The 16,984-nt window shown below is 47.9% G+C and overlaps 1 protein-coding gene across 2 annotated transcripts in view; it reads right to left on the minus strand.

Moving 5' to 3' along the window:
* NCOA6 (nuclear receptor coactivator 6) overlaps positions 1-16,984 on the minus strand; it is a 389,704-nt gene that overhangs the window by 294,330 nt on the left and 78,390 nt on the right. For both annotated transcript variants that reach the window (XM_085619104.1, XM_085619103.1), the window contains exon 3: positions 1,875-2,132. In XM_085619104.1, the coding sequence (XP_085475230.1) occupies positions 1,875-2,103 (229 nt within the window). In that variant the 5' untranslated portion in view covers positions 2,104-2,132. The remainder of the gene's footprint in view (positions 1-1,874; positions 2,133-16,984) is intronic.

Raw genomic sequence — 16,984 nt, forward strand, 5'->3', positions numbered from 1 at the left:
AGGTCAAGACTGATTTGCATATGTCTGGGTCCAAACTGGGGTGGCGTGGTGACCAATAAATACAATGGATTAAACCCAGATCTTTGTGACTGGGGGTGAATGTTTGCATTGTTCAGCATTCTGTCCATCATTTGTTCTTTTTTGCTTTTGTGACCCTAAGTGAGTGGGGTATGCCCAGACATGGGTCCCGTGCTCACTGCACTACTGAATTCAAGTTAGCCTGGCTGATGAGGGGTGATACCCCAAAACCGGTCCCCGGATGCTTTTTTCCGATCCAAAGAGGACCTGGCTTCTCAGTTTGGGCTGTACTGTTCCCATGAGGAACAGGGTCAAGACGGATTTGCATATGGCTGGGTCCAAACAGAACAAGGTCAAGACTGATTTGCGTATGGCGGCTGAGTCCATACTGGGGTAGCGTGGTGAAATAAACAAACTGTGGAATAAAACCAGGTCTTTGTGACTGTGGGTGAATGTTTGCATTGTTCAACATGCATCCATCATTTGTTATTTTAACTCCACACTGCGCACAATCAAATGCCGTCCACAGCGGTGGGCCTGGCCACCCACGAGGGGTGTACACTACAGACCCGCTGGAATCTAGAAATGGGTGACATGCCTGAATTACACCACCTTTAACTTACCTAGAAAGCACAGCAAATGTAAAACTAGGGTAAAAAAATAATGTCATCAAGTATGTCAAATAAAACCCAATATATGCTGACAAGAGAAACATTTCTAACATCCTGAGTTGCCAGATGTTTTCTGATACAAACATTATTTCACATGTGTGGATGAGTACACTACATAGTGAGAAAGACTACATTCAGGTCACATTCTTTTTAGAAAAATTTAGCAAGTGCTATTGCTGCCAGAAGGGAACCCCACCATCTCTACCACTACATAAATAACAGAAACCAAGAAAATGTAATGGAGATAGGAGTTGTATGGATCGCACCATCACTTCTTAGACAGACTGCGCTGAAAATATCAAACTATGGCTTTACAAAATGGCATATTCACATGCATTTCATAGAACACCAAACTGTGCTGACAATGTCAGCCTTCGTATAGTTCTGGGTTCCCACACTTCACCTTAGAAAGGCAGACCACTTCACGTTTGGATTTATAGGAGGGAGAGTTTGGGGGACAGATCCACCATTCTCATCACATTGATATAGGAAGATATGAATTATCCTAGCCATGGAGAAACCTACTATCACAGTTTTATTGGGCCATGGAGAAACCAACTACGTTTCATTGGGCTTAATTTCCAGTACTGGGAAATTCATATGTAGATACACATATTAACTTTCTGCCATTTGAGCAGTGAAATACTGCGAAACTTTAGGCACTGTTAATGTTAAATCCTACAGTAGCATTGGCTAAGCAGCCAAATGAATACTTCAAAGGATTATTTTGCATCCATTACCGGCCTTGTCAGTTCATTTATAAACTGTGCACAACCTAAACCGACACACCTCACCTAATTAATCATCGAGGTCTGAATGGTGACCAAACTACATCACCTGAATTCAAAAGACAAGCATTTATTTTGAGTATACCAGGCCTTTACTGCATGTATTAGATTTCACTGTAAATTGTAAACGTAAGCGTTATGCCTTCAATGAGGCTTACATCGCAGGTAAAGCAACAAGAACTTAATGGTAGTGACCACTTGAGGGGAAATAGTCTGAATACTGGAGCCCCAAAAAATGATTTACTACTTTTTGCTTCTAAAACTCAACAACTCCAATGGACCTCTAATAACAGTTTTATTTACATTTTGTCAAACATTCCCTTGACTCTTGTTCACTTTGGCACTCAATGAATGACAGATGTTTTAAGGTATTAATGTACTGAGAAACCATATTTACCCATTTGTAGCAGGAAAGGAACATTATCTAGAATGCTTTCTAGTTTCCATTTAAAATCTTCATCATTCATGTCCCCCTGGAAAGCAACAAAGATGGTGGAATCCTTTGCCATATAGTTCAACTTTGGTTCATCTTCTTCCAAACCAGAGTCCATGTCGGAGTCTTCCATGGTGGAGGAGCACAAGGAAGTGTAGATTTCCTCAAGGTTAGGAAGCTCATTCAAATCCATTGCTGGGTCTTCTCCAGCTATGCAGGCACCTGGTGAGAAAAAAAATGGTAAATTAAAATGAGACAAGTAAAAAAACAAGACTGATTGCACACGGAAGCTCCACTTCAACTATTGACTCCCAAGGAAAAAGGTAATGTGTCACGGAAAATAATACGAACACTCCAAACAATACTTAATATAGCTACCTGGAATTAACTTAGCTACAGGCTGACAATTAGTTTCAATACCTTTATAAATTAACGGCCCTCTTAAAGATGTAAAAGAGAGATAAAACAAATCAGAAGTGAAATTAATTTTATTGAAACACTCAAATGTGCTGCAGACAGTGATATTTCAATAAATGCTAAGCATTGTTTGCTTTCAAAATTTACTTTGGCGAAACTTAAAATGCCCATTGGAAAATGCTCAAATCAACAACAGCCACTGTTGCACTCAACACCACACTCTGTAGGTACAATGGAGGAAATGTTTCCCAACAAATTCTACTTCATGGTTAGCTGTCAGTACACCAATATATATAAATTGATATAAAAAACAGTGAGGCCATCAAAAGGATGCACTTAGAAAATCATTGGAATCTAATTAAAGGGCCTAACAATACAGACGGGGAAGTGGCAGGATCATAACTTAAGGCTTCTCTTGAGAACTCCCTAGCCCCTTGCTTCTTTTTGATTTTTGAAGGCCTCAGTGACCGGATGTTAAGGGCAGGAATGACTGCCCCTGTTGAGAAAGTGAACCGCTGCATTTTAGGCAGTGCAACTGCAAGCAGAGTGCCCGAGACTCTTTCACCACAAAGCACTCACCAAGCTAGCTCTATTAGGCAAGATGGCAGGCAAGGCACAGCTCACTGAATGACCTATCATCCCTCTATCAATCTGACACAAATTAGCAGTTAAAGTTAGCACAATCGCTGACTGGAGAGCTGTTCTTCGTGGGCACTGTGGGGACAAGAGCACTCAAAACGGTGGAAGGGGCGACCTTTCTCTGTGCGAAATAGGGAATGATTGAGTAACAACTTTCCATACGCATCTTAATAGGCTGCCTGTTCATGTCTGTTTTGGTGATGCCCTTCACAGGGCATCACCAGAAGGACTCTGTGTTAAGAGTACCATACTGAGGTTCCAAGTAGCGCAATTACTCCTACCACCTTTTGATCTAATTGTGCTTCGACACATGGATTTCACTTGGAGCAGTGCTTTCCTGAGCGCAGTACTATATGGGTTTTGTTGGCAACATTTATTTATCATGAATTGAAACAATACGGTACCGACACACATGTATACAAAAAAGAAAGAGGATCTGGGCAGGAGTTTACATTCACAAACATAAAGCAATTTATGATTTAGGCCTAGAGCCTTCTAATCATAATAAAGTTAAAAAAAACAGAATTTATATGAGTTAACAGTTTTTCTGCTGGGTCGCTAGTTTGGGGGTGGGGGACAAAAGGGTGGAAAGCATGAAAAAAGGGTAACAAAGGTGGGAGGTTTGTAACGGTGTTAGTGTTTCTTTCATGTCTATGTTTACATCTGTGTGCATGCTGGCTGTTAACCTGCATGCACGCCTTGTTTATATTTGTGTACAGATCCATGTTCCTTCTCATTGGTTGCCAACTCAAGTTGGGAACTGATGGATAGAGGATCTTCGGGACGTGGGCTCCTATTAATAAAGCAACTTTCCTTTGAAGAAACTTCTTCTCGCCTGACCGCCTCTATCATTGACAGAAGACCCACCTCTTCATTTGGCGACGAGCAGTTTTTGTTTAAAGGGGCCCATCGTCTTTCTTCATATTACCTCCTGCGCACTCTGTGGCACCCGACAGCTGCTGCTTTCATGTGGATTGCTTTGGTCTTCTGGGTGAATTCTCCTACAGGTTTATCTCATTTTGGGATCTCGACGCTTGCTGGAGACAAGGCCCATACATCATTTGTTGTAACTGAAGATAATCTCACACAGGTACCAGTTCAGATAAAATAGATGCTTTATTGGAAGCGCAGAGATAACGTTGGTATTCCCACTGCAGCCAGCTTTCAACTGACAGCAGGTGAATACAGCTATGTCATGGAACATAGCAACACTAGAACTATACATAGAACTTTGTATTTAAAGCACCAGAACATATATTCTGCAATGTGACAACTTAAGAATACAACACATCCTCTCTCCTTTATCTCTTTTAGATGATAACAATATAAAATACAATAACGAGGTTAACCATGTAATATACCTATAGGATAAAAATAAATAAAAATGAAAAACCTATAAAATGCAAATCAATAGATAAATTGACACATTTTAACAAACTTCAAAAACCCCCGCATACATAATCTTGCAAATATCTGGGAGAACATCTAGATCTTTGAGACATGACTCTATTAGTGATATTGTCGCCACAATCAGTTGGCACCATCAAAGAAGATCTCCCACAACATGCTTCATCATCACTCATAAGCAAATGAGGATTGAGATTACTTTCCATTTCATCCTTCACATCATGTAATTTGCTGTTTCTGTAAAGAGCAACTCTTCTCAGATTCCAATTCTCACCGTTATATAAAGTTACGTATCTACTGTGTACAGCTTTAACTTTATATGGGCCTCGAAATTTAGTAAACCCAGCACTAATGCGACCAGGTTTGACTTTTACTAAATAATTGGGTCTTATGTTTACCTTATGTATTGAAATTTTGTCATCTCCTACTTTGTCACATTTGAGATTTGCCAAACCAAGACAATCCTTCAACCATGCTGGAATAGGTTTAGTGCTGGCAGGACGCCCTCTCATAACCAGAAAAGGAACTTTTCTAGACACCGTATTTTCAGTTGTACGATAGGCCCATACCAAATCATTCACCATGCTTTTCACATCACCTCTATTTGATACTGCCATTTGGATCACCCCCTTCACCATGCAATTTGCCCTTTCAACAATGCCATTTCCCTCTTGAGATGTAATGGTCGGGGAAACGAAGGAGTGGGCTCGTTTTCCGCCGGACTTGTCCGGGTCGGGATCTGGCCTGAGGACCATGGGCTGTGAGTTTGGGATCCATTGGATGGGGCGGTGCCATTTCCCCGGTTGGGAGCTGGGTACTTGCCCCGCCGCGACAGATGCTTCAGTGTTATTGAGGTATGGGGTGGGGGGGTTTGTTGGGGGGGGGGGGCGTTGTTATTGGTTCCGCGTCGCACTTTCCTGGTGGGTTTCTGACATTGGTCCTACATCTAGCTGCAGTCCTCTATGGGGGAGGGGGATGAGGTTCCTTCCCAATGGCTAGCGAACAGACGGGGGACACAAGAGTCCCAGGTACCCTCCGAATTCTAAGCTGGAACGTGAGGGGGGCACTTGATAAAATTAAGAGAGGGGCAATACTACATCAGGCTAAGAGGGCTCGGGCGGATATTTTTATGCTGCAGGAGACGCACCTCTTGGGTACGAAGACCCCATGTTTGCAAAGATATGGGTATCACCAGATATTTCATGTGGGGTTTGCGAGGGGGTCCAGAGGGGTAGCGATACTGGTTCATCGTAGGGTCCCATATGTACACGCGCAGCAATGGATTGACCCACAGGGCCGCTATTTATTTATCAGGGGTACGATTGGGGAAGTCCCCGTGATCTTGGGTAGTGTGTACGCCCCCCCCCCTTACAGTGGTCTTTTGTGGAGAGGGAATTGGCCCTCTGGGCGGACATGCCAGATATGCTCTCTATCGTGGGAGGGGACTGGAATGATGTCATAGATCTGGCCAGGGACCGGAGTGGGGGGGCGGAGAGGTGGCCCCACGAAACCCAGCTCCCTAGTGACTAGTCTTGACTGGGTTGATGTCTGGCGGTGGACTCACGTGGATAGGCGGGAATACACGTATCTTTCAGCAGCTCGTGCCACTTTCTCGAGACTGGACTACATATTTCTTCCCCGCGTGCGGACAAGTGGAGTGGTACTCGCTGAGATCCTCCCCCGCGGCCTATCGGATCATTCCCCAGTGTCCCTTGAGCTGGCCATAGGCAGAGGGCGGCAGTCATTTCGATGGTGTTTGTCGCCGTGGCACCTACAGAATGTAGCCTATAGTACTCATATGAGGGAAGCTATTGCCCATTATTTTGCTTCCAATGAGGGATCGGTGTCGAGTGTGGGATCCCTGTGGGAGGCCTTGAAGCCAACTTTACGTGGGGTGGACATTTCCTGGTGTTCGGCGGACCGCCGCAAGCGCAGGGAAGAGCTGATACGAGCGGAGGCCTCCGTTGAGGCACTCGAGCGACAGGCTAGGGAGGAGGGAGGAAGACGGTGGGTGACGCAACTGCTCCAGGCCCAACAGTCATGCGCAGCCCTTCTTCTGGATGAAGCTCGCCAGACTTGGCTGGCGACACGTAGCAGGATTTATCAGTGGGGGGGCAAGTCCGGGACGATGCTCTACAGGCTCTGCCAGGGCGCCTTTCACGCTCAGACCCTTCCGGGTTTAATAGATAATACAGAAGCTCCGATCACTGATCAACTCCTTATAGCCGAAAGCTTTGCTGCCTATTACACGGAGCTTTATGCCCCCCGGGAGTGCCTGCCGGCGGCCACCATAGAGCAATTCCTAGCTGACCTACCCCCTAAACAGATATCGGATGAGGTGCGGGATCGTCTGGAGCTTCCGCTGACAGAGGAAGAGCTCAACACGGCCTTGGGGGAACTTAATTCAGGGAAGGTGCCTGGGCCCAATGGGTTTCCAAGTGAATTCTTCAAACGCTATAACATACAACTGGCCCCTTATTATCGAGCTGTAGTGGAGGAGGCCAGGGAGAGGGGCATGCTTCCCCAGGACTGGAGACACGCGAAGGTGGTGGTATTTCTCAAGCCCGGCCGGCCCCCGGATCAACGGGCCTCGTATCGGCCTATCTCCCTCCTCAATGTAGAGGCGAAGGTCCTGGCCAAAGCACTAGCTAATCGTCTTCTGCCCCATATATCGACTCTTATACATCCAGATCAGGCGGGATTCATGCCCAAGAGGGCCACTAGACACAATATAAGGCGGGCGCACGTGGCGGTGGCGGCAGTTCGGCAGACTGGGGAGAGGGCGGCATTACTGTTGGCGGACATGGATAGGGCCTTTGATTCCTTGAGCTGGGTATATCTGTTTGCCTTATTGCGCCGACTCAATCTGGGTCCGAGCTTTCTTTCCTATCTCCAGCTCCTCTATACAGACTTGATGGCGGCGGTGCGGGTGGCGGGGGTGACATCTACTGTCTTTCTCATACAACGGGGCACGCGACAGGGATGCCCCCTGTCCCGTACCTGTTTGCGTTGGCCATGGAGCCGTTGGCGGCGTGGGTGCGTGTGGATGCGCAGATCCGGGGTTTTGAGTGGTCTCCGGAGGTGTCGGACAGAATCGCATTATATGCAGATGACGTCCTTTTCTTCCTTACGAAGTTAGACGCATAGGGCCGCGACTCCTATGGATCATGCAGATCTTTGGAGAGACATCGGGATTATATATGAATCCTTCCAAATCCACGCTGTGGATGCTGGGGGAATGTCCGGGGCCCGGGGCGTGGGCACGGGATATTCAGCTGGCGGTGGGAGGATTGAAATACTTGGGGGTGTTCCTTTCGGAAGCTCCGGAGCTTTCTTGGGACCGCAATGTAGCGCCAGTATGGGAAAGGATCCGCACGGATCTCAAGACCTGGTCTCGAATGCCATTGACGCTGTATGGCAGGTCCGCAATATTCAAGATGGTGGCACTACCTAAGCTGCTATACCAACTGCAAAACTATCCATACCCGATCCAGCCTCGATGGTTCCGACAGGTGAACTCAGTGTTGGGGCAGTTTCTGTGGGAGGGGGGCAGAGTGCGAGTGGCCCTTAGAACGCGTTTCCTATCCTCGTATTGCGGAGGACTTGCGTCTTCGGATGTCTTATCCTACTATCAGGCCTCGCACCTCCTTGTTCTAAACGAGTGGTGGTATGGGGATAGAGGAGACCCGGCATATGCGCTGGAGAGGATACTTATGGGAACTAATACATTACGCACTATCCTGTACTCGGCGTCGGTGCGCAGCAGCCTACCGTCGGCCACGCGAGTGGTTTTCCTGATCTGGCGGCAGACATTGCGTCGGATGGGCTGGTGGAATGTTTTAACTGAAGAAACCCCCCTCTGGAGCAATGGGCGCTTCCCCGAATTGATGGCGCTGAGAGGTTTCCGCGGATGGGATGACATAGGCATCTCGACATTGGGAAATGGTATGAGCGGTACGACACTTAAATCATTTCAGGATTTGCAGAGAGAATTCTCTATGCCTCAATCACAGTTCTACAGATATCTGCAACTGCGGCATGCACTGTCCCCCAGCCTGGAGGGTCTGACATCACTCCCAGAGTTTTAGCCCGCAAGAAGCGAGACTTTTTATGGGGGGATCTGGAAACCCCAAAAATCTCAAGGATCTATCAGGGCCTGGTGATCCATTGCTCTACGAAGCTTTAGAAGCTGCGGGGAGATTGGGAAACTGACGTGGATGCCTTAGATGAGGACGACTGGAGGGAGGCCCTGGCATCCCCAAGGGAAGCAGCTATAGCGATGCGACTGCGCCTCATACAATTTAAATACCTGCACAGGGTGTACTTTACCCGGGCCAGACTGTTCCGAGCGGGCTTGATTGCTGCTCCGGGCTGTCTTAGGTGTGGTCAGGAGGAAGGGACATTTATACACACTACTTGGCATTGCCCAGCGCTGGACCGATTCTGGAGGGGGGTAACTACCTGTCTGGCCGAGGTGCTGGGGTGGGCGATCCCGTGCACGCCACGATTTGCATTACTACATGTTATGGAGGGCATTGGGGGCAACATATACAAGCGGCACTTGCTACGGCTAGGCCTTACGCTGGCAAAGCGGGATATCGCCAGGGCATGGAAGGCACCTAGAGCTCCATCGATCACAGCATGGAAAAACGGCCTAGATTTTTGTATGGGGCTGGAACAGCCCATATATGTAGCCCGAGGATGTCCACGCAAGCATTATAAAATATGGAAACGGTGGGCGGATTACCGGGGGCTGTGGCTGGAGCCACCAGTGGAAGAAGAGGATTAATTATGGGGATGTCTCGGGAGACTGGTCGAGAAGGGGGGCCGCCAGGCAAGAGGGGAAGACCGGGGGATTCATCTTACTGCAATACGACGTGGCTGTGGGGCCTTAAGGCTGTGGTGGGGAATCCATGGATATGGTGCGACGGATGGGGTGGGGGGAGTTTGGGGGGGGGGGGGGGGGGGGGGGGGGTTGTTATTGTTCAAGATATATTTATGGCAAATGTACAAATAGATTGCTATAGAAATATGCTGCAATGTGAATCTGTTGTCGACTGATATTCAGGGTCCTGTAACACCTGTACAATCGATTAATAAAATAGGTTTTTAAAAAAAACAATGCCATTTCCCTGTGGGTTGTATAAAGATGTTCTGGTATGTACAACACCACATGATTTTAGAAACATCGTCATTTCTGTAGAGGTTAGTTGAGTGCCATTACCTGTGATCAATTTGACAGGGTAACCTTCTTCCCTAAAAATCTCAGACAGAACCTGAATAGTATTCTTTGTAGTGATCTCTTTGACAAACTTTACAATTAGCCATTTTGACATATCGACCATGACTACTCCTAATTTTAGATCAACATTAAGACCAATAAATGGACCAATAAAGTCTAAACACACAGTGTGCCAAGGTAAACCAGGATCTTCAATTTTTCCCAATTCCAACTGGTTACCCACTTTCAACCTTTTTTCACTTTCCATACACTCAACACACTTCTCCACACAATCAGAAACCTGTGATCCATAGCGGGCCATCAAAAATGTTCCCTTAACCTTTCCTTCGTGAGGGATTGACCCATATGACCTTCAGGTGCAAGTTTGAACAAAACAAATCTCAAATCTTGTGGAGGAACAATTTTATCCTCTTTCATTATAATATTTGCCTCTTTATCAAAAATAGATAACTCCTAACTCAACAAAAGGCCTCACAGCAATGGGAAGGGTACTCTCATGCCTACCCCCTTTGACAATGTAATCTTTAACCACTTTTAAAACTTCATCCTTAGACATACTCACACTCCATTGACTTTTATCCACAGCTCCATTACACAATTCACCTAGTTCATCAATTGCAGCCACTGCACCTTCACATTGAAAAGACTCCACATTCAACTTATCTACTTCATACCACGGTAGAGGCAACCTAGACAACCCATCCGCTTGACAGTTCTTCCATCCTGCAATGTATTCAATTTTGTATAAATATTCTTGCAGACAAGCAGCCAACCTAGCTAATCTTGCTGAACCTTTACCTGCACCACCAGGAGACAATATCTTAATAAGTGGTTTATGGTCTGTTTCTAATGTAAAGTGAAAACCCCATAAATACATGCGAAAATACTCAGTCCCCCATGCTGCAGCCAAGGCTTCTCTCTCTATAACCGAATAATTTATTTCAGAATTTGTAAGAGATCTTGACGCAAATGCCACCGTTTTTACTCCTGAGGTATGTACCTGTGCTAAAACAGCCCCAATTCCCACCGCACTGGCATCTACGGTGAGAATTGATCTAAATTTGGTGTCAAATGTATCTTGTTGTTCATCAGACCAAACAAACTTGTAGCCTTTTCTGAGAAGCATCTTGATTTTTTCTGTTTTTTCTGCAAAATTATGTACAAACTTGGCATAATATTCTATAAGACCTAAGAAAGACCGGAGTTGGTCTTTATCTAAAGGTGCAGGAGCTTTCTTTATGGCTTCTAACAAATCACGCTTAGGTTTGATCCCACCAGCAGACAAAGTATAACCTAAATACTCCATTTCTTCAACTCCAAATTTGCATTTTTTTCTTTTTTGAGAGTCAAACCTGCATTGTCCATTTTACTCAAAACTTCTTTCAAAACAAAGTCATGATGTTCTTTTGTGTCACCAAACACCAATACATCATCTTGAAAGTAAACCACATTTATTGTACCTTTTAAAACTGAACCCAACATCATTCTTTCATTTAAAGTAGACCCACCTCTTCGGGGTGGATAAGGGGAAGATGGGCATTGACCAATTAACAACAATCAGCAATAACATACTCAATAATAACACAATAATAATTGTGCTGAAACAAAAACTAAGTTCTCTCACCTATTACCATTAGTTGATGGGAATATGCGGACACCAGCCTCCAGACAATAACTGGAAAGACAGGACCATGGCCACAACCTACCAGTAGGCCCCTCCCACCTTTTCCCGTCCCCCTCCGGGCTCACGTGCAAAGCAGCCTGGCTATCCCAGACAGTCGAGCGTGGAGTGGTGCATCTCTCTCACTATGGCCTGTTTGAATACCCTGGACTGCGGGTGAAAGGCATATAGCCGTGGACAGAGGCTCCAGCGCAAGCAAAAATAGAAGGGGGGGAATCCCTGCGGGGTACATCTATTAATGCCATTTTTCAGGATCATCTTTTATTTGTCAGAGTAAGTGCACCCAGGTCCGGAGTTGGTTGGAGGACAACGGTTTGATACAAATCTCCTCTGCGACTTATGGATTCATTGAGGGGTGACGTTGCCCAGCAGCCAAGTCACTAGAATTTTAGGAATGATTTTTAGGTCCACATATTTAGCAATGATGTTTCAGTCCACATTTATCAGTGAGATGGGGCGATAACTAGCACACTCCAGCAGGTATGTATTCTCCTTAGGGTGGAGGGTACTGGCGGCACCTAAAGAGCCTGTCTTCACCTCTTCTGGACATGCATGCATCTGAAGGAGGACAAGAAACGGCTTGCCAGTCTTCTAAAATTCACCTAAGTACCCATCTTTACCGGTGATTTACACGTGGGAAAATCCATCGTGGCTTCAGCTGTGAATGCCCCTTTGAGGCACGCCCAGGCCCTCACCCATAAGGGAGGGTGAGACGCCGAGGAGCTAGGAAAGCATCTTTTGGGGATAGAGCGGCCGGGACTGGGACGTGTCGAGTGAGGAGCAGTACGAGTCACACCGACCTGTGATGTCCAGGTCGTCAGTTGGTAATGGCCACACATGCTATGGGTTGCTGAAATGGCTAGCTGTGTCCTGCTAACCAAGTTTAGGGGCTAGGAGCTGGCCCCCTTTTCTCTATGGCAGTATCCCCGCCACTGTAATTTGACTAGATCTCTTCCCGCCGACTCAGCGATCAGCGAAGAAGGAAATTAAGCATAGCATGGCCAGTGTTACTTTCTTCTGGAGAAAGGCCGTAGGAGATGCCAGGTAACTGTCATTCAGATCATGAACCATCGACCCCAGGAGTTTAGGGACTCCTAAGGGGATAAGGAGTAGTTTCTTACCTGTAACTCCAGTTCTGTAGTAGGGGTATCTCTGTTATAGCCATAATCTATGAATAATCCCCGCCCATGTGCGGGGACCCCGGAGCAATCAAAAATATCTCTTAAGCTGTCCCGCATTTGCAAACCTGCAAAGACACTTAAGAGACAGACAAAATAATACAGCCTAATCACAACAAAGCTGCACTGGCCAGCACTTCCTCTGAAGTGAACACAAAAGCCAAAATAAAGTTGAAATGTCATTTTTATTCACATTTGACATGTTCCTTTATTATCACACACTCCCTTCACCAAAATCCCTTTAAACAATAGAGAGGAAGGGGTGGACAGACAAGCCCTATAGGCTGTCATTATGTGTCTGCTAAAGGGATACCGTGCCTTTAAGAAACTCTCCAGAGACCCCCGGTATCCCAGGATGCACAGCCAACACAAGTTACTTTCAGTTCTTTTTGAAGGTGTATAACAACAGGCCTGATACCGTCAGGTTACTCCACAGGGGAGGAGGGAGGGTCGCTTATGACTATAACAGAGATACCCCTACTACAGAACTGGAGTTACAGGTAAGAAACTACTCCTTCTGTAGTAGGGGATCTCTGTGTATAGTCATAATCTATGAATAGAATGGCAAGCCCATCCCAACCAACAAGAAGCGGTGGAGTAAGACCAACCACCAACAAATCACTGTGCAAACAAATTCCTCAGCGAAGCCTGTCCAACCTGCGCATCTGCCCGAGCATCAGAATCCAGGCAGTAATGCTTTGTAAACGTATGGACTGACTTCCAGGTGGCAGCCTTACAAATGTCAGCAATGGGAACATTCCTAAGCAAAGCGGTAGTAGCCGCCTTGCCTCTAGTCGAATGTGCCGTAGGCTTACCCCCTAATGTTTTATTAGCTTTTTGGTAACAAAGCTGAATACAGGAAACAATCCATCTGGAAATGGACTGCTTTGGGGTAGCTAAACCAGTTCTCACCGAACCATAATTAACAAACAGTTGATCCGACCTGCGGATATCTTTTGTCTTATCTAGGTAGAATTTCAACACCCTACGCACATCAAGTGAATGCAGAGACCTCTCCGCCGGAGAGGAAGGATGCTGAAAAAACGTAGGCAAAGTTATTATCTGATTCACATGGAAATCTGATATTACCTTAGGCAAAAATTTAGGATGGGTACGCATCACTACTTTAGAAGCATGGAAAACAGTATACGGCTCTTGGCAACACAGAGCCTGAATCTCACTCACCCTCCTGGCCGATGTAATGGCCACCAGGAAGGCAGCCTTCCAAGACAAATGCTGCAACGAAGCCTTATGGATAGGTTCAAAAGGCTCCCTCATCAATCTAGATAACACCACATTCAATTCCCAAGGTGGAGAAGGTCTTCTAACAGGGGGAAACACCTTACGCGAACCCTCCAAAAAATCCTTAATCACAGGGATATGAAAAAATGAGGTTTGAGAAGGGCCCTTCCTATACGCAGTCAGAGCTGCGAGATGAACCTTAATAGATTGAAAATTAAGCCCAGACTGAGCTAACTGCAGCAGATAAGGCAAAATAACGTCTTCTTTACAGGCTGTAGGGTCAAAGTCCTTCGCCTTGCACCATAAGCAGAATCTCTTCCACTTATAGGCGTAGGAAGTCCTCGTAGACGGTCTCTTAGCCTCTTTCAAGATCTCCATACAGTCCTGAGGCAGGTTCAAGTGTCCATACTGCACTAGCTCAGGAGCCATGCTACCAAACTCAAGGACGAGAGATTGGGGTGAACCATCGGCCCTCCGAACTTCGTGAGAAGGTCCGGCCGGCACGGCAGGCGTCGGTGTGGCAGAACAGACCGGTGAAGAAGGTCGGTGAACCACCATTGCCTCGGCCACTCCGGAGCAATCAGGATCATTCTGGCTCTGGATTGCGACAGCTTGATCAGCACCGCCGGAATCAGGGGAATGGGTGGAAAGGCATAGAGAAAGCTGTTGGACCAGCTGATCCATAGGGCATTCCCCAGCGTCCCTGGTTGGTAGTACCTGGACGCGAAGTCGCGGCATTTGCTGTTTTCTGCCGTAGCGAACAGATCTATATCCGGAGTGCCCCATTCTGCGAAGACGTCTCTTAGCACGTCGTCGTTTAGCACCCACTCGTGGTTCTCTTGAACGAGCCTGCTGAGCGCGTCTGCTTGGGCATTCTGCACTCCCGGCAGGTGGGTCGCCGTGATCGTCAGATTCCTGGCCACCAGCCAGTTCCAGATCGCCTGTGCCTCCCGAGACAGGGTGCGTGAACGGGAGCCCCCCTGCTTGTTGAGGTAATACATGGTCGTAGTATTGTCCGTCTGAACCAGCAGGGAGGACGTCCTGAAGGAGGGATGGAACGCCTTCAAGGCCAAGTGTACTGCTCTGAGTTCCAAAAAGTTGATATGGTAAGTCGTCTCCATCTGCGACCATATCCCCTGAATCTGAAGAGGGCCCGAATGCGCTCCCCAGCCCTGGAGAGACGCATCGGTCACTATGGTTTGGACCGGAATGTCCTTGTGAAAAGGAGTCCCCTTGCAGACATTCTCTGGGGAACACCACCATTTCAGAGACTGCCGAGCGTGCTGAGACAACTGGATCTTGTCCTCCCAACGCCCCCGCCTCTGGTCCCATTGATCCTCCAGACATTCCTGCAGGGGCCTCATATGCAGACGTGCATTGGGGGTGAGGAAGATGCAAGAAGCCATCGACCCCAGTAAGGAAGACACCGTCCTCACCGTAGGAGAGCGGGCTGAGATGAGATGCAGAGCCTTCCCACGGATTGATAAGCGTCTCTCCTCCGAAGGACACACGATTGCGGTCAAGGTATTGACTGAAGCCCCCAAGTACTGGAGACACTGCACAGGGATCGGCACTGACTTCGTCATGTTGATGTGCAGCCCCAGAAGGTGAAGCAAAGCCGCCGTCCTGTTGAAATGGCACTGGGCTTCCTGATAAGTGGACGCTTTGATCAACCAGTCGTCCAGGTATGGGTACACAAACACCTTGGTCTTTCGCAGGTGTGCTGCGACCACTGCCATGCACTTGGAGAACGTCCGCGGTGCAGACTTCAGGCCAAACGGGAGTACTGAATACTGGTAATGGTTGTTGCCTACCAGAAACCTCAGGAACTTGCGATGCTTTGGTGCGATCGGCACATGAAAGTAAGCGTCCTGCAGATCTATGGCGCACAGCCAGTCTCCTCGATGCAACTGAGGGTAAATCTGATGCAGGGACAACATACGGAACTTTTCTCGGCGGATCCACCTGTTTGCTTGACGCAGATCCAGAATAGGCCTGAACTCGTTCTTGTCTTTTTTTCTTACGAGAAAGAACCGTGAGTAGAGACCTTTTCCTTTTTGCTTCAAAGGAACAGCTTCTATCGCCTTCTTTTTTAACAGAACGTCTGCCTCCCGCTGGAGCTCCCGCACCATGTTGGAGGAGCGCACTGGTGGAATCTGTGGAGGCGAACTGGTGAAACGAAGACAGTAGCCATTGCAAACAATATTCAGCACCCACTTGTCCTGCGTTATTGTCCTCCACTCTGCCAGGTAGTGTTGAATACTTCCCCCCACCGGAGCGGGTAACGGATGAGGGGGAAGTAACTTTTCAGGGCTTCGACTCGGCCGGGCCTTTGTTCTCCGCCGAGGACTGATGCTGGCCTCTGCCCCTCTGGCGCTTCTGAAAGGGCTGCCTCTGGTACTGCTGCTGTTGCTGGGGGCCCGACTGACGCCCTTGGCCCCTCTGCTTGGCGTAGCGCCTGCCCGAGGATCGGAAGGACCTCCTCTGCTCCTTGGGCCTCTCCAGTCCCACCGCCTTCAGAGTTTCCGCTTCAGCCTTCATGCGGGCCATCTCGTCATCCGCATGTGACCCGAATAGCGTTGTGCCAGAGAATGGTAGATTGGCGATCTTCTGCTGCGCTTCCGGCTTGAGCGGAGTCAGCCGCAGCCAGGAATGCCTCCTCATGTGTATGCCATGGCAGTACCCATGGGCCGCCAGCAGCGACACGTCCCCCGCCGCACTGATGATCTGATTAGAGACCATCATGCCCTCGTTCAGCACCTCTTGAAAATCCTCCCTCTTGTCTCTGGGCAGGGAGGCCGCGAACTGTTGCAGGGAGTCCCAAAGAGACCTGTCATAGCGCCCCAACAGAGCGGAGGCGCTAGCGGCCTTCATCGTAGTGGCCGACGTGGAGCACATCCTCCTCCCCAAGGAGTCCATTTTGCGACTCTCCTTATCCGGGGGAGCCGTGGATGAAGGCGTCGTAGAGTGTTGCTTACGAGCCGCCGCCACGATAACAGAATCCGGTGGGGGATCCACTCTGAGGAACGCCGGATCCGAGTCAGGGGCCCTGTACTTTTTCAACAGTCTCGAGGGCGCCGGCTTCACCACGGCCGGCGTTAAGAACACCTCCATAGCAGGTTCCTCCAACCCTGGGACCAGCGGGAGGAGGGGGCGCGACAGATGTACCTTATGCAAAGTCTCAAAAATCACAGAAGTAGTGGGAATAGGGGTAGTCACTGATATCCCCAACTTCGCAGCCCCTCTCAGCAACACCTCCTGGAACGTG

Source organism: Triturus cristatus, chromosome 7 (assembly GCF_964204655.1).
Source record: "Triturus cristatus chromosome 7, aTriCri1.1, whole genome shotgun sequence".
Classification (NCBI taxonomy): Eukaryota; Metazoa; Chordata; class Amphibia; order Caudata; family Salamandridae; genus Triturus; species Triturus cristatus.